The 27,200-nt window shown below is 41.0% G+C and overlaps 2 protein-coding genes across 2 annotated transcripts in view; one reads left to right on the top strand and one right to left on the bottom strand.

The window, feature by feature from the left end:
• The window catches only part of UXS1 (UDP-glucuronate decarboxylase 1), a 58,520-nt gene extending 42,133 nt beyond the window's left edge, over positions 1-16,387 (top strand). Inside the window, exons 10-15 of the mRNA XM_035558094.2 lie at positions 3,762-3,881; positions 8,586-8,629; positions 9,874-9,934; positions 11,346-11,403; positions 13,439-13,542; positions 15,564-16,387. Of these exons, the coding sequence (XP_035413987.1) occupies positions 3,762-3,881; positions 8,586-8,629; positions 9,874-9,934; positions 11,346-11,403; positions 13,439-13,542; positions 15,564-15,695 (519 nt within the window). The 3' untranslated portion in view covers positions 15,696-16,387. The remainder of the gene's footprint in view (positions 1-3,761; positions 3,882-8,585; positions 8,630-9,873; positions 9,935-11,345; positions 11,404-13,438; positions 13,543-15,563) is intronic.
• Positions 16,388-21,707: 5,320 nt separating this feature from the next.
• ECRG4 (ECRG4 augurin precursor) lies at positions 21,708-26,383 on the bottom strand. The gene is made up of 4 exons (XM_035557951.2): positions 26,153-26,383; positions 25,629-25,676; positions 24,390-24,547; positions 21,708-22,471 (listed from the first exon to the last, which is right to left on the bottom strand). Exons 1-4 carry the CDS (start codon positions 26,241-26,243, stop codon positions 22,310-22,312), a joined length of 459 nt encoding a protein of 152 aa, XP_035413844.1. The 5' UTR covers positions 26,244-26,383; the 3' UTR covers positions 21,708-22,309.
• Between the last annotated feature and the right edge of the window lie 817 nt (positions 26,384-27,200).

Genomic DNA, 27,200 nt, shown 5'->3' with positions numbered 1-27,200 from the left:
AGATGTCAGCATCAGGATGCGTTTGCAAAACAGTTCAAAAATCTTGCTGTTACCCAGGAACAATTATTTTGTTTATGCAGTAGGCAATACATATAAATATGTATATATACATAAGGTAGCTTAGAAGTTAAAAAACACATCCTGGATGAACCGTTGTGAACTCTCTGGTAGTTACCGTGCTGTGATTACAGTTCAGGTCTTGGGGAAAAAAAAAGTCAGGGTTATTTAATGATCTCTGAAACACATGAGAGAGAATATGAATCGCTACGAAAGTGGCTAATAAAACAAGGGATGTAGGCAGCAATTTTAGTAATTTTAGCTGAAATATTGGTATAGACTTCTGTCAGGTCACAGTGTTATTTGTGCAACTTACCAGGCTTCCCTGGCAGATTGTCTTCTCTCCATCAGACAATGAGATTCACTGACAAAAACAATTTCAGCTTTTCTTCCCCTAGTTTTATATGCAGGGAGTTCTAATTCTTGCTTTCTGTTTAGATACATCCACAGACTTCACAAAGAAGAAAGTGTTTGACATTTTTAGTGAAAGAAGTTTGCCTGAGACTGTTATGAACTTGGCCACAGCATATGTTTCAGTAACAAAACCTCTTGGCATTTCGGTTATATTCTGTATTGATCTGTTTTCTGAGACAGTCAACACAGGGAGATAACTTTTTTTAAAAGGCTTGTAAAACTAAAATAGGTCTCTTTAAATTGTTATCATACCGTTCTTGATAACTTGAAACTTTCTGGGGCAATGTTCTCCAGAACTAACTGGGAAAGACTCATGCTGAAGACTATGGAAAAGTTTGTTCGTGTTTGGGGGGAACTGCATAACTAATGCTGCTTTTTGACTGACGGCTGTAAAATAGTCTGAGGTTTGCTTTGGGGTGGTTCCTTCAGTATGATCGGCTTGTACCCACCTGGTTTTATGTATTCCACCACTTTTACATTTATTCAGCGGAGGAATCTCTGTGAGCCAAAACAGTCTTTCCTGCGTTTTTTCTGTCTTCTCTTTCCTTCTTTGGAGGCATGGCCTCTGTGATTGTGTCCGTGATGGTGATAGAGTGAACTGAAGTGTCTTGATAGCCCCCAGTGCTGTGTTTGGTTAGTTTGCTCCCAGGCTCTTTTTAGGTTGCTCAAGGAACTTGCTCTCTGAATAATCTGCTGGAGGAAGACATAGTCTTCAGCAGTGAGGACAGAAGCCAGTTGGCCACATTTGATCTTGGTGTCAGGGGTTAGTCTCAAGCTCTCTTTTGTTGAGCAGTAAACATAGGACAAAGTAGTTTTCTCCTTTCTCTAGGCAGTAATAAAAAATTATACCTGACTTACTGCCAGAACTCCAGGGAAGTGATTGACTTCGGTGGTGGGAATACTGTGGGAGGTAGTCAGTTGTAATTAATATGTTGTTGCTATTCGAAGTAACAGCACATAGGTAAGAGTACCACGAGTATTTGTAGGCAGTTAATACAAAAAGGCGTAAAAAAGTACTGAACGTGCATAAAGGATCATCTGAAAGGAGATTCTCATGAAACGGTAAAAGAAAATTTAGGACAATTATTAAGGTATCGATGCCAAAATCTATTTGTGGAAGAGTTTCTTTTTGAGAAGCCAGATCAGTTTTACAGGCACAAATTAATATTCTGCTGCATAGAAGAGATTTTCAGAGCCGTATGCTGCTGAGAAAAGCTTTGCGAGACAGCACTATAAATAAAAAGTTACTCATTTTAAAAGACAACATTACAGATTTTTGTGGAAAAAAATAAATAGAAGGGAGAGGAAATACTGGATTCACTGTGACTATGAGTAAGTGCCTATACAGCATGTGTTGTTTTCGTTTTCTAGATCCCTCACTAGCCAATACTGGAAAACAAGGCCGCTTCTGTAGCTTGTGCTGTACAAGAGAGGCTTTTTGGTCAGCATTGTTTAATGAGTTATTTTTATCTTGAGTACTAGCTTCCAAGTGTCTCATTTTCAGTACTTGTTAGTAATGGCAATATCTGGAAAGCCTATGTGAAATACAATCCCTCCCTGGAGGAGTCAGTCTCCTTTTAAGTCTGAGTGCTGGGGAAAGCAGAAGAACAAGAAACTCCATCAGAGTATATTTTCAGATACAGTGAAGGCAATGGCTCTGTAACATGCTGCTGGAGGTATATTTTTTGACGTATTTTTTTTTAATTGGAAGTGAAGAACATGTTCCCAGTGGATGCATTTTGCATGGAAAGGGACTCTGCTCTTCCCAGGGTATCTCAGCAGGGTAAAGTGGGTGTCTCGAGGCTACTTTTTGGCTCTGTTGTGGATGCAAGCTTGATGTGTAACAAGACGCAAGACTGTAGCTTTTCATATGGCGCAAGTTATCTGCTTGGTTAGTGTTAGATTACAATATGCCTGCAAATATAAGTAGCATTTGCTCATGAAAGCTTACTTGCAGGTAAGCAGAGCTTGATGTTGCTTGGCGTTCTCCATACCAGGGATGCTGGGCTTTACCTTTACTACTTGGTGTTTCCCATTTGTCAACACCAAGTAATATCTAAAACATTAAACGTGTCTTTGCCTCTCTGACTCTCCCATTTGTAAAATGTTAATGCTACTGCTTTCACAAAATTGTTTTAAGTATTAATTTGTTTATGAATCACTTGGAGCTCCAGAAGATAATACGAAATGTTGCGTGTATCATCTGAAGGAATAACTGAGTGTCTGTAGCTCCAGAAGCTTGTGCCTTTGAGTGCAACTGGTTCAGCTGAATCAGCAGCAGAAAGTTTGCTTCAGTCAAAAAGTGTTTCTGGTGATTGATGCAAGGATGGATTTTTCTGGAAGGAGGAAGGACCAGGGAGTATGAAGAGGATGCATAAAACTGGGCTGAAGTTAAAAGCTTCCTCCCTGCCTTGTATCTATCATGGTAGCATCTCCTTACAGCATACCGTGCTGCTGTGAACTCATCCATAGCCAAAATGCATGCTTTAGCTCACAAAGGCCAAGCATCCTTCTTGTGGGCTTTATCATGAACTGTGTCTTGTCCAAGTGAGTAAGTGTCAATAAACAGAAAATACTTGGAGAGAGATTACTTCTCACCTGCAGTCTCCCATTGTTAAAACGCTTTGTCCAGAGGGTTTCCAATTTCACGTTTATTGCATTTTGCTTTGAAGTTTTGCAAAATATCCTCCAGAAGGGTGTTCTGGGAATGACAGAGGAAAAAAAACACTAAGGTATCGAGGAGACCTGGATTATAATGCATGTATTTACACAGCTTAATAAGTAGCAGGGAGTTAAGCAACATTATGGTTGTGGTTACAAAGCCACTTTACAGCATTGGTAAGGACACTTAACCTGAAACACACAATTTTTCTAATCTTTGGAAATGTTACCCTGGTATTATAATCTGATGATTGTGAGATTTCCTGAAAAAAAAAAAAATCTACATAAGCCCCAGGTGGAATAAATTGTTGTTGGATGGGTACTAATGAAAATCGTAAAGTTCTTGTTAGAAGAAAATGCCTGTGCTGAAATCATCAGCTGTTCTAACACTGATTTAGAATTTGCATTACAAATACTGAGGACTAGCATAAATTGTCTTGCTGTATGCACTGCAGTTTCCAGTAGTGTTGATGAGATGTTAGAAGTGTTTCACTGTGAGAAAAAAATGCGTTTTAAAACTGTAGGAAGGATTCTAAGAAAGCTTTTGGATAGGGGAAAGTAAATTTGCACTTTTAGGAAGAAAGAGACTCTTACTAAGGTAATAACATTTCTTTTTTCTTTGCCCACAGGAAGGAGTTGAAGTGAGGGTTGCCAGAATATTCAATACCTTTGGTCCTCGAATGCATATGAATGATGGTAGAGTTGTCAGTAATTTTATTCTACAGGCTCTCCAGGGAGAACCACTAACAGTAAGTAATGACCTGTCAGTGATGTCAAGAGTCGTATGTCTGTGTATCGTAAGCTTGTGTGCTGTGAGGGAGTCTGCATTTTAGAAAACATGGAGGTTACCCCACCCCCAAAGATACAATTTTTCAACATATCAAGCTCAAGCATATAGAGTTATACATCTAAGGGTGTGCTCTGTATTGATATTGCTTTCCCAGAAAGAAACAAGCTGCGATCTGAGAAAGTATTTTAGTCATCCTGAACTTGAATCTCGTCTGTCACAACTCTTCCATGTGGTCAGGTTTAAAGAGTCACAGTTCTGTATTTCTTCCTGTTGAAGAACTGTATCCGAACCGTTTCTGGAAGTTAGGCATCAAAATGTCTTTTTGGAAGCCTGGCTATCAGCCTAAATTTTCTAGGAGTAACATAACATTAAAGGCCTTCAAGCTGCATCATCAAGAAAGCAGGCCAGAACTGGGTTTTGTTACCATTGACAACTGGTGTGGTATAGATGGCCCGCATCTATAGAGATAATTTTCCTGCCTTCAAAACAAGTTGCTACATCCAGACTGTTTGCTGGGAATGATTCTTGGCTCTTGATAATACTTAAACGATGTCACAGCATTGTTTGGGAGAGCAAGAGCTGGCATGGGCCAGAATTCTGCCAAAGGTGCTGCTGGTAGTTTAGCAATACGGACAGTGCCTGACCTATGTCAGGACATGGTTCAGTGGTAGACTTATCAGTGCTAGGTTAACAGTTGGACTTGATGATTTTAGAGGACTTTTCCCACCTAAATGATTCTATGTCCTAATCCTGTTTAGTTTATTATTATAAAGTAATAAGCATGTGTAAAATAAATGTGAGGACAACCTGAAATAGGGAGAAATAATTTGGAATCTGAGATGGGCTGTGAACTCAGGGAAACATTTGCAGTGTGTGAGACACACAACAGAATTTCATACTCATTTCTTAATGCTGCCTAGATTAGAAGAGTGAAGTGCCAGGACACCACTCAAAGGCTTCTGGACTCTTGTTCTGATTAATCACTAAAAAATACCTGCTAACTGTTAAATAGCTGATTCTAAAAGGTTGCCCCTCCACAGGACAACTGTCTTGAGGCAGAGATAGCATTCTTTCTGTTGGAGTCTATAAAATCCACAGTTCAACCAGGACTTCCTCTAGGAAGTTGAAGACGATCAAGGAGGGAAAAGATGAAAATTCTGTGGCAACTCCTGCTACTTTGATTCTTGTAGAGCAAAACCAGAAACCATCATTTGAGCCAGCACTGAGACTGTGGATGCCAGGGCTCAGTCTGGGGTAGGTGACAAACCTGTGAGCCAGCGTGCCTAGTCTGTACGGACAGGAGTCTTTTCAGCACTGAATAGGCTAATTGCACAACAACGTGTTTAGCATGGGTGTTGGGGAAATGAGTCTGCCACATAAATTTATGCCCTACCTACTTAGAAATAAGCATTTGCCAACATAATTTCTGCTGTTTATGTGCTGGGACAGGGATCTTAAGCAATCAGAGGAGAAGGAGACGTTATTTGCTAATAGTCATTAAAAATAAGTAGTCAACTCTTATTTATTTTTTTGTTTGGCTGGAATTTTACATTTTGTACTACTGAAAGCTCATCTCAAGAGAGCAACCCCATGGGTTCTTTTTGTGGCAAAACTGCACTAAAATATGATCTGAAATGTTTGAGTGTTGTACATCAACAGTAAATTCTGATTCCCACACACACACCTCAGACCATGGCAAGAATGAAGTGAATTATGATATAGTGAGACTCCATTTCCTGTCTGTATATTAGCACAGCTACTGTAATTTATTTGGGAATAAACGTTTTTCCAGGCAGTAAATTTGCCTAGACTGAGGGTGTGTATTAATTAGTAAGCTTCAGGATCGGAGGATCCGTTAGCAAGGCTGTCTGTCTGGAAGAAATTGTAAGGATGCTTCCTTTTTGTTTTTGCTTGCAGCATTCAAAATTTCATTCCTTGTGTCTCAGAAACAACTAGTTATTGATGAAAAATGTAAAGCTTTGACAGAAATACGCACTTTTCAAACGTGAATGTTGTGCCCGCCACCATACAGCCAGGGTAATTAGTTGCCTGAAAACTGCTTTGTTCTTTCCATCTGTTTGATGGTGCCCTAGATTTGGGACTGATCTGTAATGCTTTGTGGGATAGAAGAAATGTATGTAAAAGGCAAGTCCCTGAACCAGTCCTTTCTTGATGTGATCCTTCTGAGGTTACAGTGCAGCAGGCAGTCCGTCAGACTGCCCACATCTATCATAGTAACTTAAAACAAAGCAACTGCACAGTACAAAAATCCACATGGGATTATTTTTCCTCTCAAAACATCGAAAAACTTCCTGTAGAGAGTTTCCTTTTCTTACCCACTCAGGCATCTCCCAAAAGCTCCAGGTTGAGGCTGGTTCTGTTTGTTGCAAGACAGTAAGCAAATGGAAGCAGACAAGAAGATGGAGCTTTATGCTTTGAGACTTCTGATTCTTGAAGGACTTGGCTGTATCAAAATACGTATGTGTAACCATATACTTATTTGTCAGTACTGTATGCTTCCAGGATAGTGTCCTGGGGCATAAAGTTTGAGCTAATAAATGATATTTATAAAGCTTATCTAGCCTATAAAAGATCAGAAGGTTCTTCCGTCTGTTATGTTTGCTCCCCTAGTGCATGGATGTAGTGAGATTTTACTGTATTTGGCCTCTAAAACACTTTTTTATCCGAGCTGCTCAAGTTTTATTGAAAGTAGTCCTGTAATCTTTTATAACTAGAACTGAGTGAAAACACTACCTGGAAGTTTTCTGGAAATTTACTCCATTACTAAATATAGAGTAGTTATCATGTTTTAAAACATGCAATCCTTGGGATATCTCAGACCAGCAATAAGTCTAGAGTCAGTGCTGTTCTTTGGGAGGCATTTTTTTTTCTGTTGTAACTGCAAAGCTGTCTAGACTTTATCAAGAAGGTAATAGAGGATAAAATAAAGGATTTTGCCTAGCACCACTGTTCCATAGGGAGTAACACTCTGCCATTAAAAATGGCTGTACATGAGAAGAGAGCTAAGGGGAGAGTTGTTTAGCTAACCAGGTCAAATAAAATGAATTATCAAGGAGCAGTAGTTGAGACCAAAAAAATTTGTACTCTTGTATTATCACAGAATTTGGCTGACAGGAATATCTAGTATTGACCTTTTTAGAAACCACATGTACTCAATCTCTTGGTTCAAAGTAGTTGTTCAAGTGGAGTAAATTGATCTCACAAAGTGCAAACAGTCTTTTTAACTACCTGCCTTTAAGAAATTACAGCCTATGCAGACATGACCATCATTGCATTTTATTGTTGTAAAGGAAGGATTTATTAAGAGAAACTAAAAGGGGAAAACTGCATTGTATTTTCCAGCCACTACCTGCATGTAGGAGAGGTAGCCATGTTGGGTGACTTTGCACAAATCATTCACAAATTACTTAGTTGTATAAAACTTATTCCATGAGCCAAAACAAGGCAAACAGGAAGCTTTATATGTACATAAAATGCAATTCCTGTTTGCTTTGAGAGGCCACCAAGCTGTTGATGTGTTCTCTTACTCTATTTCTCTCAGTGGATTATTAGGTAAATGCTTAAACCCCCAAATCCTCAGGATCTTACCCAGTGCCTACTGAAATGTGAATTCTTTGGACTTTAAATCTGCCTCAGACAGCAGGCTTAACAAGCAACAAATGATGGCTTGTATGCCAATTCTGCTGTCTTTCCTGTCGCCTAAGAGAGCAAACATGCTTTCAATTTTGTCATTCCAAAAAGCTTTTCTGCTGTAGCAGTTTAGTGGTAAGATGTATGTGTCCTCACTCAAATTTAAGTGTTTTCCCCATTTAAATAAGCCTGCCCATAATTTTCAGAATTTAAGTATTTGTTAGTTATTTATGTTTAGTACTGCACACAATTAAACTGTAAACAAAAAAAAGTCTGATACTGTTATGTGCTTTTTAAGTATGCTTTAATGTCTGTTTTGGACTTAAACAACTTTCTTGCTCCAAAGTGTTAACACATAACCAGAGAACACATACACACACCATGATTTTGGAGAAAAAAAAAATCCGTACAGATGATTCTGGGAGTCATATTCAACTAGAAATTATTCTACCTCCCATTTCCTCAGGTAGTAATATTTAGAGAGTTGCATGATTTTTTTGGTGGTGTACTGATTCCTTGAAACACTTATTGCTATTTTTTTCTTTACTATTTTTTTTAAAGACCATGAATGTTTGGTGGTCTCTTTGAAGTTCGTTGTTGTTAAAGAGCAAATAAAAATTGCTTGTCATAACCACATCTTAGTATTCTGAGGTTTGCTCTAAATATTTGGTGCTCTTTTCTGGTTGAGTGCATGCTACAGCCTTTTTCAGCGTTCCAGGAGAGGACAAAGCATCACTCTGTCCTAAACTGCTAAGAATGTTGCCTACATGCAGAAGTCTGCATTAATGAGGTGCAGAAGGTTGTATTTACCGGAGACACTTCCAAGAACAAAAAGACCTTCAAAGAATTGATCCTTTGCCAAAAGACTTTGCAAACACATCTTTTTCCATTTCTGTAACACAAAGCTTGTGTCTCAGGTGCTTTTCCTTCGGACTTCTTACTAGGAAAAGATAATTGTGCTAGAGAGGACTTTTATACTTCTGTAACTTCTCTAATTTTCATCTGGTTTTAGGTCTATGGACCTGGAACTCAGACAAGGGCTTTCCAGTACGTCAGGTAAGCCTTGTTCATGCTGTCTGATATTTATTTGCTTCACTTGATGATTCTTTGAGCTTGGCTACATAGTTTGTACTTCATTTTAATCAATAAAAGAAATTATTTTCATTTTTAGGCAAGCTTTACTTTTAGAATGGAGACACTGAAGTTTTCTAAAATATCAGGAAATAACACATTAGTTGGTTCAGAGCTTTGAACTAAAATATTAATGTGCTCTTCCCTTAGAGGGACAGCAAATACTTGGTAGGTAGGTTTTTGATGCTACTTTGTCTGAGCAGTTTGCAAGTCCTTGAGTTTTAATGCAATACTGCCACCTTGTGTTTTTCGGGGTGCTATATGTGTATTCCATATTTCATTATTGTATTGCTTGTATTATTCCCTTCTGCGGGAAGGAACATGCTGAGGAGGTATTGCTGTAGATAACATTTGTAGCATAAGCAAGGCCAGAATGTACTTGAACTAATGAAAAGTGAATCTAGGCGTTAGAGTCTTCTATCTCACTTGCTAAATTTCAGGGCCAGGCTTCTGGGTTGCTTTCATCATGCTGCACTTGGTGGAAATGTTGGTCTTCCCCTCTGCTGAAAGTAATAACAGTGTTGATAGAAGCTATGGAAACCCATATCAGTACAAAGCATCCACTCCTTTCGTGATTTTAAGCTGTAATGAAAGATACCTGGATTTGTGTGTCCAGGAACAAGCTGATAAATTTGCTGATAATCCAAAATAACTTTGGGTTATTTTTCTGGGGGAAGGTAACACCAAAATACTCCTTATAATAAAATTGTCTTAAAATTTTCTGAAAGTGAGAAGACACTTCAAAAAACAAACTGCAAAGCAGGTAGTGGTGGTGTCATGTGCCCCTGTCTAACAACTTACTCTGTTTGAAATGGGCTTCTATTAAGTTTGGGTACTGGAGCAAAGAGAAGGTATTAATTGTTTCTGAATAATGTAGTTTTTCTTGATTTTCTTTCATGTACTCAGAGGAATTGTAGCCATTATATCCCAGACATAATCACCCTTTAAAAATAACCTGTAATTCAGTGTATCTTACAACAGGGACTGTGGAATAAATAACTAAGGAAACATGCACCCCTTGAAATATATGTTGTAAATCTGATTTTTCAGCATTTCTCAGCTGACTGATCTGCTTTACTGGAGCTCTGTGGAGGCAGCTCTCTTTTTAGACAAGAATATTATTTATAAGGAAGTGGAAATTGCCTCAATCTGTTCTTCCCTTTTTATAGTGATCTTGTGAATGGGTTGGTGGCCTTGATGAACAGCAATGTCAGCAGTCCTGTCAACTTGGTGAGTATGAGAGCTCCACTCTACTGTGTTTACTGTACGGGAGCCAACATCCTCTGTTTTCCTCCTTGTTACTGATGCTGATTTCTAGAAGAAATAAAGCAAAAAATCTCTTTCCATTATGAATAAACCCTGTGTTCTCTTTATAAATATGAAGAATGAGCACCTAGGTGTTGAGATGTGATAGTTTCAAGAAGATGAGAAATTTGCTATATTGTTTTCTGGTTTAGCGAGAAAATTCACGTAATTAGAATATGGAAGAAAAAAATAGAGCAGGATGCCAAATACAACCAAGAAAATAATTGAACTCTAAAAGCACTGAAGCTCTTATCTCTGAACAAATGGAAATCACTTCATACTAGCTTTGATTGGAGGAAAATGGGATAGTATTTGATTGTGTAATTTTCTAATATTGATTAAGGTCGCATAGAAATGATTTTTTTTAAATAGGATGTTTACTTTGTCCCATTTGTTATCACTTATCCTCAGCAGTGGATATAACAGTAGAAAAAGGATGCATATGCCAGATCACTTCTATGTATGTCAACTTTTGCCAAATCAAGTACTCAACTCTGCAGGGCAGTTGTTCACTTGATTTTTTTTTCTTATTTTTTTAAGTGTGGCTGTAAGTTCATTTCTGTGTTTTTGTCCAAATGTTGATATTTTTTAGCCCCATCACGTTTTGCCTCCAGAAAACTCAGCTTTTAGATCTGTATATAGCTAAATGTTCAGCTGTAGATCAAACAAGATGTATTAAGAAGTGTGTTAAAACAAGGAATTCTAAAGATGGAAGGAGTTGAGTCTGATGAAGATGAACTAATGCTAACAGGAAGCTTTCAGCGTTTTATTCTGAAATGTTGAGATGTTTCTTATGTGCAGGTTGGCTGAAAAATTATGTGAGCATTAAGAGCAATATTGTATAGGAAAGCAGGTAGCCCATATACTTATTTTTATGCAAGATGCAGTAAATTCAGAAGCAATTGTTTGCAGTGAAATTGGTTGCTTTTTCCGATCTGGGTGAACTGAGAACTTGGCATTCTTCTTTAAATGAAGTCTTCGTTATATTGTCTGTCCTCAACTCAGGAAAGTTCTTGAGTCCATACTTTGAACCGATGATGTGGTTGTGTGGGCTCCTGAATTGGAGCACGTAGCTTTACTGTGATTGAGGTGCGTTTGCCCATTCATTACATATTGATTTTTGGGTACCTCCATTCACACATTGAATTACCAAGGCAAATGTGATGAAGGGCAGCTTTTCTAATGAATGTTCAGCTTGTCAGTTAGAATAGAAATGAGGTATAATGTTGAGCTTTTTCAGTTTAACATGACCCTTTTAGAACTATCTAATATCAGAAAGCTAAGATGTCTTAAGGTGTTCACTTGCTGTTGTAATGAATATTCCTTCCATTTCTAGGGAAACCCAGAAGAGCACACTATCCTAGAGTTTGCCCAGTTAATTAAAAAACTTGTTGGTGAGTATGAGTAATTCTTCAAAGAAGCTCATGAAGCACTCTTTAAGATTATTATTTCTTGATTAGTATATGTAATATATGGATAATTTAACTGGTCTTTGGATTTCTTAATAACCTTATCAAAGTCAATTGTATCCTGACCATATAATTAAATACTAACTAGATAATCCAAATCCTCTCGACTGTATGTAAAAGACTGCATGAATAGTTGAATGAATACATTCTTTCTGTGTCTGTGTGATCTATACCAGTAATTTTACATAATGTTTATGCAAGTTACTAGATAATTACCTGAAAGTGAAGAGTCTTCCTCACTGCGTGCTGTGAAAACATCTTACATCCTAGCTGAATTATGGATACTTCAGCAAGGTGGTTCTTCACAATCATGCAGGCTGTTCTCCTTCAATTACCATTAAAAAGCTTCATGCTGTGGTGACAGTCTTCCTCTACTTTTCTTTGATCTACCAGTGACTTGTGCAAGCAATGCCAGCTCCTCCCTTGTTTGTGGCTTGGAAGAAAATACTGTGGCTTTCCCTTCATACTTGCTCTGATATCTGTAGCAAATCAGAACTCTCAAGAATGGAAGCAAATGGCTGTGCGCAGTCCTCTAATGTGGCTTCCTCGTGAGATGAAGCATGCTGGTGCCGTTAGCCAAGGGTTTTTAATCTGTAGACCCCACCAGTGCTTCTGAGGGATCTATAAAAGGTGCCTGAAAAAGACAGGTTCACACACGCAGTACAGAAACTGATGTATGTGATGTTTCTAATAGAGGACTATCCCCACGGGAAAACGTTTGAGTCTACAGATCAGGGAGGGAAATTGAAAATCACAGCACCAAACCCACCTGGCAGATGAAATAATCTTTACCTTGTCTGTTCACAAACAGCTTGACTTGTTTCAATCTGCCTGGAGAGGCAATTTAGTTCTACATCCATAAAATCTCACAGTAAAATGACACGTAAACTGTTTGCTAGATTTCGTTATATAAATTGTCCTATATGCGTCTTGTCATGAGGAAAGACAAGTACTGTGGGTATTTAACAATCAGACTGAGAAGTATGGGCAAAGAACAAGTGAAGTCTTTTCCCAAGGCAAAAGCGCTCACAGCATCACAGAACAGTTGAGGTGTGGGAGGGGACCTCTGGAGGCCGTCTGGTCCAACCCCCCAGCTCAAGCAGAGCCACCTAGAGCAGGCTGCTCAGGACCATGTCCAGGTGGTTTTGAAGTCCTCCAAGGAGTAAGACTCCACAACCTCTTGGGGAAACCTGTTCCATTCATCAGTTACCCTCACAGTAAAAACATCTTTCTTTATCCTCAGAAGGAACCACCTGTTTCAGTTGGTGCCTGTTGCCTCTCATCCTGTCTTGGAGCACTGCTGAGAAGGGTCTGGCCCCATCCTCTTGACAGCCTCCATTCAGATACTTAACCACATTGATCAGATCCTCCCCCATACAGGACTCTACAAGTCCCTTTGATGAGCTTTGTGAGGTTTCTGTCAGCTTGTTTCTAATGTGTCAAGAATGCTGGACAACAGCACAGTCCTGGTATTGGTGTACCAGCCACTTGGTATTGACCCCTGGGGTACACCAGTGGTTACGGGCCTCCAACTAGACTTTGTGTCACTCACCAGCACCCTCTGGATCTGGCCTCTTATCTGTATGTCAGCAGCCTGTCTAGAAGGATCTTATAGGATACAATGGCAAAAGCCTCACCGAGGTCAAAGTGGATGCTCTCCCCTTATCTACAGAGGCAGTTATTTCATCAAAGAAGGTTATTCAAGTGATCGAGCATGACTTCCCTTTTGTGAATCCATGCTGAAATCTTTGTGAAATGTTTTTGTGAATCCGTGCTGTTGTAGGGCGGCTGGTTCACCCAGCTGTTGCATACAATGCAGCTGTGTCTGTGGAAGGCGTTTCAGTGGTACAATTACAAAGCAGAAAACAGCAGAAAGACCTAATGCTTCAGTAGGTAGAAAAGACACAAATGCAAAGCATAGTGAATTGCACATGATAATGCACAGTCTCTTGTTTGATAGGCAGTGGGAGTGAAATCCAGTTTCTCTCAGAAGCACAGGATGACCCTCAGAAACGAAAACCTGACATCAGAAAAGCAAAGTTACTGCTTGGCTGGGAACCTGTGGTATGTACAGCTGTATTACTGTTTGTGTGCGCGAAATCACAAGGAGGCGTACCGTGTGATAAGGATATCTTTAAGTTTTCAGAATATTTGCTTAATACAATCTCCAGGACAGTTCTTAAAAGGCTGTACAGTGCCTACAGTCTATCATAAGCTGCCCTTGCTCGTGATTAATGAACTGCTGGGTAAGATTGCATGCCCTGTGCCATGCAGAAGAGCATATTAGTACTGGCATTTTTAAACAAACTTAACTAGGAAAAAAAATATCATAGGCATTTTAACTTTTTCACATGCATATTCTAAAGTGGCTGCCTCCTGTAAGCCTGACATATTCTTTGAAATGCGTTGTACATAGTTATGAGAGCCTAATGAGTTTGCTTTTGCTGCCCTCGTTCCTGTTTTCCTGTAGTAACGTGTATTATGGAAGGAAAAGATTGCTTTTAACTTCATTAGAATATTTTTAGAAAATCTGTGGAGTAAAACTCTTTTTAAGATGGTTGATAACAACATTGCAACCAAAACATTTGTTTGGGTTAGTGGGGAGAAATATGAGAATCGGATGTTCTGTTCTGTTAGAGTTCATTTAAAGGGAACTATGTGAAACTTGGGCAAAACAAAATATGAACCTAATCAGAGAGAGATGACGCTCTTTTTTCTTTCTTATTGTTTTAAGTTCTGGCGGACAGAACTTAAACCAGAATAAGCAGCTCTTATTTTGGGCTACAGGTATATGTAGAGATGTTCAAGGCTTGTCCTCTGTGTAGACAAGCTTGGAACATGCTCAGGGTTAGTCGAACTTGTCTTACCATCCACAATAAAGCTTGTCTGTCCACCTGAAATTTGGTAATTAGCCATCTGAGATGGTCAAGATGGTGGTTATTCTTCACAGCTGATCAGAAAGAATTGAAAAATGCCCATGATCACTGTTACTTTTTCTCACACTTTCTGGTGAAGTTAACTGTGCAAATCTATAACCAGGTAGAGTTGATAACAACTGTTTTGGTGGTGAGGTAAGGTCTATTCAATCCCTAGAAAGAGCACGACTTTCTTAGCCAGGTCCCCACTCTAGCTAGCATAATGGTTTGTAGGCTTTTTTGGATTTTTTTGCAGACAAAAGTTTTTACGGGAAACCTGTGAACCCATCTAGTAAATACAAGGCTATTAATAGAAAAAGCTCTGGACACTTCTGAAATTATGCAGAGACACCAGATATTAACAGACTGTGCCTCAAAGCACAAGGAGGGTGGAAGGTGTTAAGATCATAAAAGGCTTAAAGCAGTTGACTTTTATACCTCTGACCTGTTTTCGGTGCAGTCAGTACCAACATTGACTCTGAAGTAGCAGCACAGTATTGGTACATCAAGTTTCAGGCACGTAGTTTTTGTGCTGTTTTTATCCTCCTGTATTGAAGATGGTGTCAGCAAGCATGTCAGAGCATATGACACCTGAGAAAAGTGGATAATATTTCTGTTGTTCTGCTCTACAAATCATAGTGCTTAAATATAGGTATAGAATATGAAAAATCATAATTACTTTAATAGGATTTAAGGATATCAAATGGGATACTGGATGATAATCTGTATCCCTTCTTTCTTTGTATTGATGCAAACAACAAATCCTACCACCTTTATACCTTTCTAGGGTATATACCAGTCTGTGAGATTCTGCAAAAGGTGATCCTTAATTATTAAAAACAGAAGGGGCTTAAATTTCTGTGTACTTCTCTCTTTTAATGTATAATGGTCCAATTCTGTAAATCTGTTTTAACACTAAACAGGACAAACATAACTGTCTGATATGGTTTAAGTTTGTTAGTTTTTTTCACTTATAACATCAGAAAATACATCCAATGGTTGAAAGCTGACAGATGCATTAGCAGTGCAGAGATGTAACCAGTATGTGGTGCTGTTAATACTTACATTGGCAAAGAATTAAAGGACTTTCTAGCAGTCTTGAATAGCTGTATTAAAGAAGGTGCTGTTGTGAACTCAGAGTAATAATGATTCTCTCATTTTTGGGAACAGGTCCCATTGGAAGAAGGGTTGAATAAAGCAATTCATTATTTCCGTAAAGAACTTGAATATCAGGCGAACAATCAGTATATTCCCAAACCAAAACCTGCAAGGATGAAAAAAGGAAGAACAAGACATAATTGAAGACTGTTGGTTGGACAGGAAATGCCCTGCTTGACATTTGACGGATGTAATTTTCTTTTCTGTTTTTTTTTGAAAGAGACTTTGAAACAGGTATCATGAAGAACAAACTGGAATTTCATTCTGAAGCTTGCTTTAAAGAAGTGGATGTGCCTAAAAATAACAAACAAATATTCCCCTTCCCCTGCAAATCTTGCCTTGCACTTTTTAAATCTGTCTTTTTATGTAAAATAGAGTAGAAACATCTTTTAGTATCTTCAAGTTTTATATCTTGCTGTGAGATCATTTTGTTGTGACTGTCCTTGACAGTTTTATTTACTGGTTTCTTTGTGAAGCTGAAGATAAACACAAACGGGATGGAAAATGCCAATTTATTTATAAAATGGGTACTATAAAATATGAGATGTTACTATGCATAAGAAAAAAGCTAGTGGTATTGTCAGATGAAAGACACTGACACCTAGTATAGAGGAGTTTAAGAGAATTCTGTATGAGAGCTTTATGTATTCTTTAAAAGAGATTTTTTCAAAGGTTTAGTTTTAGTTGTACACTTGAATTTGAGATATTTTCATTGATTACCATGGATAAGGATATTTTGAATCACTACTGTGTTGTGCGTACTCTGGGAATAAAGTTAATGTATTATTGGTTACAGTGGTTGAATATGCTATTTTAATAAAATATTGAAACTTCTATTTACTAGTTTGTGTTTCACTGCGGGCACATCTCTGGCATACACAATATATACACAGATGTGTAATTAATTAGGAAGTAACACTGTAAATAATTGGCTCAAGGTTAATAGCATTTTGTCTTGCATTGCTCATCTCTTAATAGCTACATAGGAGGGGATGCAGGATGTTGGAATAGACAGGAAAAGAAACATCCTGATTTATTTCAGTTCAGGCAGTTGATAGTGATGCAGTAGTATAAGATTTTCTTTAAGCCGTGGATGCTAACTTCACCCTCCCTAATTGAGGAAATGTTTCTATTTTAAGCATTTATTGAATTGCCAGTAAATGCTTACAACTTCAATAACTATGCCTGTCATCCTAAAGAAATAAACTATAATTAAATTGTGCAGTTCCGCAGCGCAACATACCAAAGACTGAATACCTAGAAGGAAGAATTGGCAGAGGGCTTTTAAAAGGTATTTTGGCTTAGCGCCACTTAAACTTAAAATCGAAAATCCTAAATCTCATCAAGCAAAGTGGCTTGACTTTATCTCGTTAAAACTTGATGTTTCGTTAGCTTTTGAGGAACAGCTCCTTTATGTTTTTGATGTCTGCAGACTGATGATCGAAGTGGGAGCTACCTGCTGAGCTGACCTGGCACGCGGACTCAGGGAGGGCTCTGGGGGCAGTGTGGTATTGAGGCCCCCGTGTCTGAGCATGCCATCCATCAAAGCTGGCCGAACCTCCTGGTGTTTGCAAGGCTTGGAGGCTCACCCAGGCTGTCTGAAAAAGCTCCAGAAACAATTTGGGGCAAAGGTATTCTTTCTCTTCATATTTACTTCTCATTCAAATTGTGCTGTTGGACGCCAAAGAATCTATGAAGAGGTGGTGCACAAGAGTTGCAACCCTGCATCCAGCATTTAGAGCAGCCACTGAACAAGTAACAGGAGTTGTTGGGTACCAGCTGCTATTTCCAGGACTGCTTTTCATTTTATTCAATTACTTTAGTGTGAAATACGTAAACTGCACTGGAACAAACATGCTTCTGGAGACTGGCATAAAATGCGCATTTTCAAAAAAAAAAAAAAAATCCGTCAGGAAGTCTGAATGTTTGGATGGTACAGATCTTACAGATCTGAATTTAAAAGCTTTTTACTTTACTTCACAGCCTGACCTCCTTCACAGAAGGGGCAAATTGGTCAGAGGGCAAATGCCTGGTACTGATACAACCCATTTGTCAGTATGTGGCATGCCTCCCGCTGGGACTGAGTGACAGACCGTATTGATCTGTCACTTTTCTTGTGCTATTTCTAGCTTTTGTTTCAGTGGTTCCTTGTTCAGTTCCCATATCCTTTCTATATGCTGTCTTCTAGAAACAGCAGCTGAGGGCTGTTGCCCTTCAAACAAAGCCAGTGGCTGGCTTTCTAGACAATTTGAAAAGCATGAACTGTGGGTGTTAAAACAGAGTCTGCTGGTTCTGAACACTGAAAATCTAAGATAATTTCACGTTTCGTTTGGTCTGAGCCTTCAAGAAAGCCGTGTAGGTTTGCATGTTGGTGCTCTCTGTTCCTACCTGGTGCTACACATCCAAGGAGGAGGAATGCATCAGTTTTGCAGGGGACCACAGGTAAGAAACAGCTGCTGCCACTTGAGCAGAGCCACTTTTGACAGAGTACAGTGGTAAGCCAAGCCATGTTCTCATCTCAATGCCCAAACACAACGTGTTGCATTTTTTTTTTCAGGAAACTTGGGATTTCCTGCTCTCACCTAGGCAAGCAGGCAGAGTTAAACTAACGTGACCTATGCTATGTGGTCCCTATTTAGTCGTAGTGAGCTGCAGAAGAGGGCAGTTTGGCCCATGTTAGGTGCAAGTTCTCCTGGCTCAGCAGGGAACATGCAGCGCTAGCAGAGGTGTGTGGTGAACTGGATAGCTCGGTGCTGGCAAGTGAGGTCAGTTTTACAGAAGGAGAGGTGTGTAAGGGTCCTGGGTTCCTTGAATCTCACAAGGAGGACCACCCTTGCTGCCTGGAAGTTGTCACAGTGTGAGGTCCACGGTTGGACTTTTTTTTTTTCGCACCGACTACTCCTATTTCTACACACAAGGCTGCTCAGAAGCTCTGTAAACCACATTATTGGTCCACAACCAGCTACAGAGAGCCTTGCAGATGGTTGTTTTAAGTGAGTAGTCCTGTGAACATACAGTCCAGAGAAGCTTCGTGTCTTTGGGTTAGATTTTCTGCTCTGGGGAGAGTCATCTAACCGTCTCTTCTTGTGTCTGGGACGCTTGCAGCTTCTCTAAGATTCTGGTTTAGCAACCATTGAGCTTACCTCCCTCTGGGCATTTATGTATGTCTCTGCCATCTATTTTTTCCCAGAATTTTTTAGAAATATACATATATTTTTAAAAGTTCACTTTTGTTGAATATGTTTGGAATTATCTTTCAGAGTTTAAGCAGGGGAGGAGGGAAGACACAAATGCAATTGCATAAATTTGTTAGCCTTAGAGAACGGGCTAAAGAGGGCAAAACAGGGCTTTGATTAGTCTGATGGATCGAGCTGCTCCCCAGGCCTTTATTAGTATTGAGTTTAATGCTACTTGAGGCCAAGAAGTCCCTGTAGGTTGTTAGAGGCTGATCAGAGAAGACTTGTCCACAGAAAAAGGATGCTTTGTTACTAGTAAGGGAAGCGTGTACTCCGCACTGCTAGTTCCTAACATCCATACATCCTGCCCCTGAAATCAGTGGAAATGTAGCCAGCACAAATCCATAGTGGCTTTGTTCTAAACATTTCCCAGTGCTGGGATCACGAGTGGTGGGAGAAGAGTATGGCATGGAAAAGGTCGGGACTGCGATAGGACTGTTGGCACGCAGACACTATTCACGTGTGCTGGGGTGACCAAGATTTCCCTGTCTCCACCTGAATCCCTTTAGTGGCATTGAGACCCTGTTTTTATGCCATGTTTGTGAAAAAATCTCACGTGTTAAAGTTCTTATTTGCTGCTCTGACTCCTTACAACGAACGGCAGCAAAAGCTCTGGACCCAAGCAGAACTCCTTCTGTATGGCAGGGGGCTCCCGAATGTGATGCTGTATCAACAGGGAGGTTTTTCTGAAATAATAATTCATATGTCTTGCAAAAATCAAACTCTGGTTCCCTGCTCCTTTTCCCAGTCCCTTTCCTTCTCTTACTTACCTACCCACAATAGCATTTTTTTTTCCCACTTTTTTGTTGTTGATGATGCCGTTTTACAGCTTGGAACAAGCAGCAGCTGGTTCATTCTTGCTGTGCGCTCCCAAGGTTTTGGCATGCTCTTGGCAAGGAGGGAATCTTCTGATTGTCTTGGTCCATGCCATGCATGTTGGAAGGTCCAAACATGAAGCCACGGGGAAACTTTTGGGGTGGCCATAAGTGTTGTCTTCCATCCAGGGAACAGTCCTGGGACAGCAGTGCCCAGTTCTGAGTGACTGACTTCCCCAGCGGACACCCGCAAACGGGGGGATGTGGCACCACGGGGTCTTGAAACATGGAGAGCTGGACCACGGCCAGCCTGGGGCTGTTCTGTAGGAAGCCACAATGAACAATGCCCTCTCTTCTGTCCCGGTGAAGTGACGCGATGTCAGTGCTGGGATGGCTGGGGATAATGCTGTGAAGCGCCCTGCGCTGTCTGAGCAGCAGAATAGAAAAGCTGGGAGAGGGTGGAGACTTTTGTCTGGGTTTAGGGACAGAAATATTCAAAGGAAACAACTTTATTAATGTACTTTGAAGCACTCCGTGCATTGTTGACAAATTGTTATTATTTTTCCTCCTTTTGCCTAAACCTGATGGTTTATGCCTGCTTGCTTGCTTTGCAGCTTATTGCATGCTGTTTTGCATCATTGGGACTTCACATCAGGTGGACTCCTCTGCAAGAAGGACAGCGTCCTCCCCTCAGACCTGTTGCTTGGGAAAAATAAAAGTAAAATGTGATGCAAAGAGCATGCAGCATTTCTAAGAAGCCAACTGATGCCTGGCTACCCTGGAAGACAAAAAAAAAAAAAACACTCCTGCCTCTTCCAGGGAGGTGGTGGAGTCACCGTCCCTGGGGGTGTTCAAGGAAAGGTTGGACGTGGCGCTTAGGGACATGGTTTAGCCTGACCCAGCCCGCCCAGTATGGGCACAATGTAATGGAAAAGATTATTTTATTTTTTGTTTTGTCTTAGAGAATGCAGGTCTTGCTGACCGTATTGGGAGCATGCAAGACATGGATAGCTGCTGGACTGAGTCAGCCTGCAGGAATGGACACGGCTTGCAAAGGCCTAGGGAGGGATGGTATTTATTTATAGCACTTTTTTTTTTTTTTTTTAATTCTTCTTACTCGGCAGGTCTGAATTCCCAGTTGTTTTAAATTCTGGGAAATGATGGAAATCATCAGCAGGGTTCAAACTTTGCCAAGTCCTTTGCACTTTTTTGATAGGACACAAACTGGAAGCGTTCTTCCAGGAATAGGTGTTTTCCAGCTGGGCGAAGGAGTGCTTGGTTCAGAACAGGATTGTTCCCTATTGGGAGTAAAGGGTCTTCTGCCCTAGGAAATGAACCAGTTTAAACCAATTAAACTGGCAAGGAGTCTGCTAAGTCTTCCAAGAGCTAGGGGAATGCAATTTCTGGAGCACGTTAGGCTAGGGCGTGTGCGTGTGTGTGTGCAGTGGAAAGTTGACCAACGTGTTTGTTCAATGGGGATCCCTCGGCAAAAAGCTGTCTGCCTAGCAGTGCTCCTCCTGGTTGCTGGGCCATCCCCCACAAGGGGCTTTGGAAACTTCTTGCAAGGCATCACAGACAGCATTACCCACCGAACTCCTCTGGAAGACCGTGACAGCTGAAGTCTCCTTCTTAGGCTCAGCCAGGTCTGCATAAGGTCGTTCTCTACTGTTAGAAGAGAGAAAAAGCAACATAGCTGGGGATGCGGTGGCAGAAAAAAAAAAAAAAAAAAAAAAAGGTCTTATTTCTGAAATGCTCTCTCTGATGGACTTTGATGCTCAGCCTACTTTGCATGGAGTCCAGTCTGAATGGAGGCTGGCAGCAACATGGCAGGCAATTAGTTCTGGGGACCGTGTTGGATGCTATCTGAGGCTACCATCATTTGGAATAGCTTATCTAGCTATTTTGTTCCCATTTCAAGCTGGACTGAAAGCTTGCAGCTAAAGGGAAAAGACACAATGGGGAGCATTCATCAAAGATATCTTTTGCCTGAGATGGTATAGGGCCTCTGCATCTCAACTATTATTGCTGAAGTTGGGTTCTTCCTTGGAGCCCTGGTCCTGAAGAATCCTTTCACAAGCTTTGGAGGCAAGCAAGCTTCTCTGCGCTGTATTTAGCTTTCGTGAACGTCTTTCTCCTTGCCCCAACAGGAACTGTAAGGGTGCCATATCACACAAGTTTGTAAGGCTGTGGGCAGTAGGTATGGAAATATCAGAGGAGGCAACATGGCAGCTTTCATTTGAGAGGATTTCTTTTTTCTTTTCCCCTAGGAATAACTGGATTTATTTGTTCACACAAATGTGAATCAGCAAGCACATCTGATATGTATTGGCATATATTATATGCTCTATATGCCAAGCTAGATGACATAATGTAATTTTACAATTGGATGTAGGAAAGCAAATGAAAAAGCCTTTTAAAAAGTAATCTCTAGTAATACAGCTCAATGAAACTCACTCTACTCAGCTCTACTAAATAATGGAAAATTGTTTATTTTATCAAAAAAAAAAAAAAGCTTTATTTCTATAACACTTTCTATATAGTGTACTACTAAGTAACAATAGTTTAAAAAAGTCATATTTCTCGTTTCAAAATCTGGCAGCTCCTTTACACTTGCTTTTCTACACGAACAGCAGGGAAGCAGGGCCACTGTGACTCAACCTTGCCCATCACTGCCCTATAGGTACCAGCTGAAGGAGGAGAAATGGCATTAGTAATCATCGTAGTTGACGCCTGCCCCATGCCTGAAGGTGTGGGGGTTCCGTGGGCCAATTGGTGAATCCTCATCATAGTGGTGCTGGTAGTATCCACCGTAGTACTCATTGCCACCGCGCCCTAAACTCGTCCAGTAGGACATGTCATCTTCAAATTTCTGCCAGACAAAAAAAAAAAAAAAAAAAAAAAAAAAAAGTAAATAAATCCTTGCTGTCCAAGAATGAAACTTTACAATGAAGAGAATGAAAGAAAAAAAAAATGCAATTTTTCTTTTTTCCTCCAGAAATTCAGATCCTTCACATAATTGACAAAACTAAATCCCTACATCCAAGAGGTTTTGTGACTGTACCAACTTTCTCTATGGGACATATCCGGACCCTGATCTGGTCCTGATGTCCTGACCAGCCCCACCTGGGACCCACCATCCCACAGCCCTGCTCTCTATGCAGTGCTTAAACTGAGAGCATCTTCCACTGGAACACATGCTGAACACCATTAATATTTCTGCTACCTTTTCAACAGCAGCCTATAGAAACATCTCAGTGTTTTGCATTAAAAATTGAAAATTTGTTCTGTTGCCCTACGTCTTCAGTCAAAAGGTCCCCAAGTGCAAAATGGGTGAAAGAACCCTTCACTTTTTGGCTCTGATGTCTCACTTATTTTATTTTTTCGTGTTTAATCGAATATGCAGCTATAGGCAGTAGGCAATTCAATTCTGTACACGGCAGCAGTGGAAAAACAGTATGCACGGATATCAAATACTTGCCAAGCCAAAGCCTTTCCATATGAATGACTCTTTGGAAATATTTTTGGCCGAGATTTGAAAAAAAAGTTTTGCAAAATACACAATGGGTAAGTATGGCCTAAGTCCTTGCTAAAGCATGGCTGGAACAAACAGTTATTTCATTGTTAAAACTGTGTCTTAATACTCCAGAAAACCTCCTAAGTGGATTCATTGTGTCCCACAACAGGCCTTGTTTCATTTTCATCAATGCACACAGCAACGTGCAGTGAGGAATACATCTTATCTGCATGGCTTGTCCTTGCTACTTAACCTCTTGGGATTTGCACCCAGTCTCCAGTTTGGGAGCCACAATGCTGCGTTTGTTATTTTTCCTACTGTGTAGGGGGGTATAGCCATGCTGTTAAAAAGTAACTTGTATCTACATAACGTCCAGGAGCAACAAAGAAACGTAGCCTTCATTACTGCAGTCCAAGCAAAGGATTGTTTTTAATTGTTCCAGCTTTGAAAATGAGTGCATTCATCTTCTAAGCAATCCATGTAACATGAAGGTCTAAAATGTACTCCAGTTTGCCTGTGCCCGTGCAGTCTCATTAAACACATTAATGCAGCTGACAGAAGCCAGGAATTCAATGTCTGTATCTATTTTTACATCTTATTTATGTACAAATTATTCCACACGTGGGACTGCAAGTAAATGCACGTTTTCCGCTCTCTTTCAGTGTCTGTTGAGCAGGGCTTTGTGCAGCGTGCATATCAGGGAACTCTTGCTTCCACTCCAGCGTTTATACGAATTAACTGTTGTAGGGAAATATATCCTTATCATTTGAAGGGAGCACATTGCCAGGCAGGTTTTCTTTCACATTTAGAGTCAAGGCACAGCTGCCACTGCTGGCGGGGGCCGGGAGCCGTGCAAGAGGCAGGTGACAGTGGTGCAATTCCATTGAAGAACGCCACCCAGGACCAGCCTGGTGTGCCTTTCTCAGCGTGTTTAGAAGCAAATTGATTGAGTCGAGCCTGCCAAATTCATTTCCTGAAACACAATTGATTACCCCGTCTGGCCGTCTATTTCTCAAGGCAAACTTTGTCTGTAAGCCTGTAACCTGTTAAGCTTAAATTCAGTAGAAGGCAAGAATTCCTGCCAGGATTTTAACGCTGTTTTGTCTATTAATAAAAGTACGTGGAACAAATACCAAGCTTATATTTCTGTGGAACATTTGCTATTTAAACCAGACGAACAAAATCGCAGCATCCGACCTGTGACCAGGAACAGGGCAGCACCACTCCCAACGGCTCACCCTGAGCCCTGACAGTTCTGGGGTGCCTCACTCACCGCCTCGTCGAAGCCCAGGTACAGGAACTGCTGGTACCACTGCTGCACGTCGGGCTGGCTGCGGTCCCACAGCTGCCGCTTGTGGCGTCTCAGGCTGCTCAGGAACTCCTTGGCCGCCTTCTCTTTCACCGACACCTCAGGCTTCACGGCGGCAGGGGCTGGAATTAATTCCCCCCCCAAAAGACACGCCAGGAAATTTTTTAATCAGCCTGAAATGTACCCCACTGTAAACATTTCTTTCGTTGTGTTCATTACCTCTGTCCTTGGCAGTGCAGTGTATGTAGCAGTAATAAAAACAGGGACTGGCAATACAGTACAGTTTCGCAGCTATTCCTATTCTCTTGGATTTTGTAACAGCTATTCTGAGCTTGAAGACATGCAAAGGGTGGAATTTAACTCAATAACCCAAACAGAGAAAAGGAGAATGGAGTCTGTGTGCTGCAGCCACAGGAGAAGGAAGGAAGACAGGAGGTGAAGTTACAAAGCCTGAAGCAGCTGGAGAAACGCATAGCTCAGGGGACATGGGCGAATGTTCTCAACATGCCAGGCCTGCAAATAAGGGGTTTGTTGCTGCTGGAGGAACATGGGTACGTCTGAAATGTACAGCAGTGAGAGCCAGCCAGCCCCTGCTAAGCACAGTGGTGATCTTCCCATCAAAGCAGCGCAGTGCCCCGTGATGGCTGTTTGGGCTTCCTGAGAAACCAAGAGCATGCATAGGGGTAGGAAGAACATCTCCCGCACAAGGATCTTCCCCCTGGTCTGTCCCCCTCACTGAGAGCCAGAACAAAAGCCAAAAGTTGCTGGGGTGCAGGAACGGCTGCTGCACACCTATTCGCAGGTATTGCACAAGGACCTACACGATGCAGGGAGCCTGCATGCAAGGAAAGCATCCCCGGCGTGCAGGGCTGGGAAAAGCACACGCTGGGAAAGCCAGGTGCTGCGTCCTGCTGCACCACGGCCAGGCACGCAGAGCAAAGGGAAGGGATCCCATGGGGACAGCAGCAGGACCCACACTGACATGTGGGCACGGGCACCACGGAGCTGGCGCTGTGCTCGCAGGAGTCACGTCACACATACTTGTGCATGGCCAGCTTTGGTCTAGGTGCTCATACAGCGCTCCTCTGGCCGCTCTCTTAGAGCCATGAGGACACTTTTAGAGCTGTGATTGATGGCAGCTGAATCACACAGGGGAAAAAAAAAAAAAAAAAAAAGAGGGAAAGCAATTTGCTGTCTCTTTACCTTCTCGTTTTTGAAGCATCAGTTTAAGCTTATTTCCTCTCGAAACGTCTAGAGAAGCAAAAATAAAACATACTTCAGCTACCCACTCTATTTAGCAAGAAATAACAACAACAAAACAGCCGTATCTCAAAGAGCACACAGAGAGATGCCGTAGCTCCCCTCTACCGAGGGAAAGGCTGGAGAAAGTTTCCACCAGTGCTCCCGTTTACCCGCCTTGGTGCAACACGAGCTACAGGGAAGCCTCCAACCCTCCGACACCTTTTGCCCAGCAGTTTTGGGGAGGGAGCCCCACTACCTCGTTCACCTGCCGCGAAGTTTGCCTTTTCCAGCAGAAGGTCTCCGTGCGGCGACAGAGCACCCGGGCTGGGACGGTCAGCCTGGGGAACTGTCACCGAGCGGGTGTCCTCATGGCCAGCCCCCAAACCCTTAATGCGCCCCAAAAACAAGGCGCTGGTGGGAGATGCTCGTCCCGCACAAAGCTGGGGGGGCTGCGGCAGGGGGATGCCCCCCGAGCGCTCACTCACCGGGGGCCGCGCAGAGCAGCGGGAGGAGGAGGAGGAGGAGGAAGAGGAGGAAGGCCCCGGGCAGGGCCCCGCGGGGGCACGGAGGAGGCATAGCGGAGAGCGGCGTCCCCGCCGGGCCGGGCCGAGACGGAGCGGAGCGGAGGGGAGCGGGGGGAGAGGGGGAGAGGCAGCGAGGGGAAGCAGCGCCCGGCCCACGCCGCGCCTACGCCCACGCCCCAGCACGGGGCCCCGCCGCTGGCTGAGAAGGAAAAGAAGAAGGAAAGGAAAAAAAAAAAAGAAAAAAAGGAAAAAGAAAAAAGGAAAAAGGAAAAAGGAAAAAGAGAAAAAAGTAAAGAAAGAAAAGAAAAAGAAAAGGAAAAAGAAAAAGAAAAAGAAAAAGAAAGGAAAAAGGAAAAAGAGAAAAAAGTAAAGAAAGAAAAGAAAAAGAAAAAAAAAGAAAAAGAAAAAGAAAGGAAAAAGGAAAAAGAGAAAAAAGTAAAGAAAGAAAAAGAAAAAGGAAAAGAAAAAGAAAAAGAAAAAGGAAAAGAAAAAGAAAAAGAAAAAGAAAAAGGAAAAGAAAGGAAAAAGGAAAAAGAGAAAAAAGTAAAGAAAGAAAAAGAAAAAGAAAAAGAAAAAGAAAAAGAAAAAGAAAAAGAAAAAGAAAAAAATGAAAAAAAAGAAACAAGAAAAAATTAAGAAAAAAGAAAAAAGAGAAGAGAGAAAAAAGCAAAAAGCAAAAAAAAAGAAAAAAAGGAAAAGGAAAGAAAAAGAAAAAAAGAAAAAGAAAAAAGAAAAAGAAAAAGAAAAAGAAAAAGAAAAAGAAAAAGAAAAAGAAAAAGAAAAAGAAAGAAAAAGAAAAGAAAAAAAGGAAAAAGGAAAAAGAGAAGAAAAAGAGAAAGAAAGAAAGAAAGAAAGAAAAGAAAAAAAGAAAAAAGTAAAAAGAAAAGAGAAGGGGAAAGGGAAAGGGGAAGGGGAGAGGAAGGGAAAGGAAGGGAAGGTTAATTAAAAAAAAAAAAAAAGAATTGTTAACCAAAGGTACTCTCGCTGCAACATTTAGCACATCCTCCCC

This window comes from Cygnus atratus, chromosome 1, assembly GCF_013377495.2.
Source record: "Cygnus atratus isolate AKBS03 ecotype Queensland, Australia chromosome 1, CAtr_DNAZoo_HiC_assembly, whole genome shotgun sequence".
Taxonomy (NCBI): domain Eukaryota; kingdom Metazoa; phylum Chordata; class Aves; order Anseriformes; family Anatidae; genus Cygnus; species Cygnus atratus.
The sequence above is the reverse complement of the archived record's forward strand: the minus strand, read 5'-3'. Positions and strand labels throughout refer to the sequence as shown.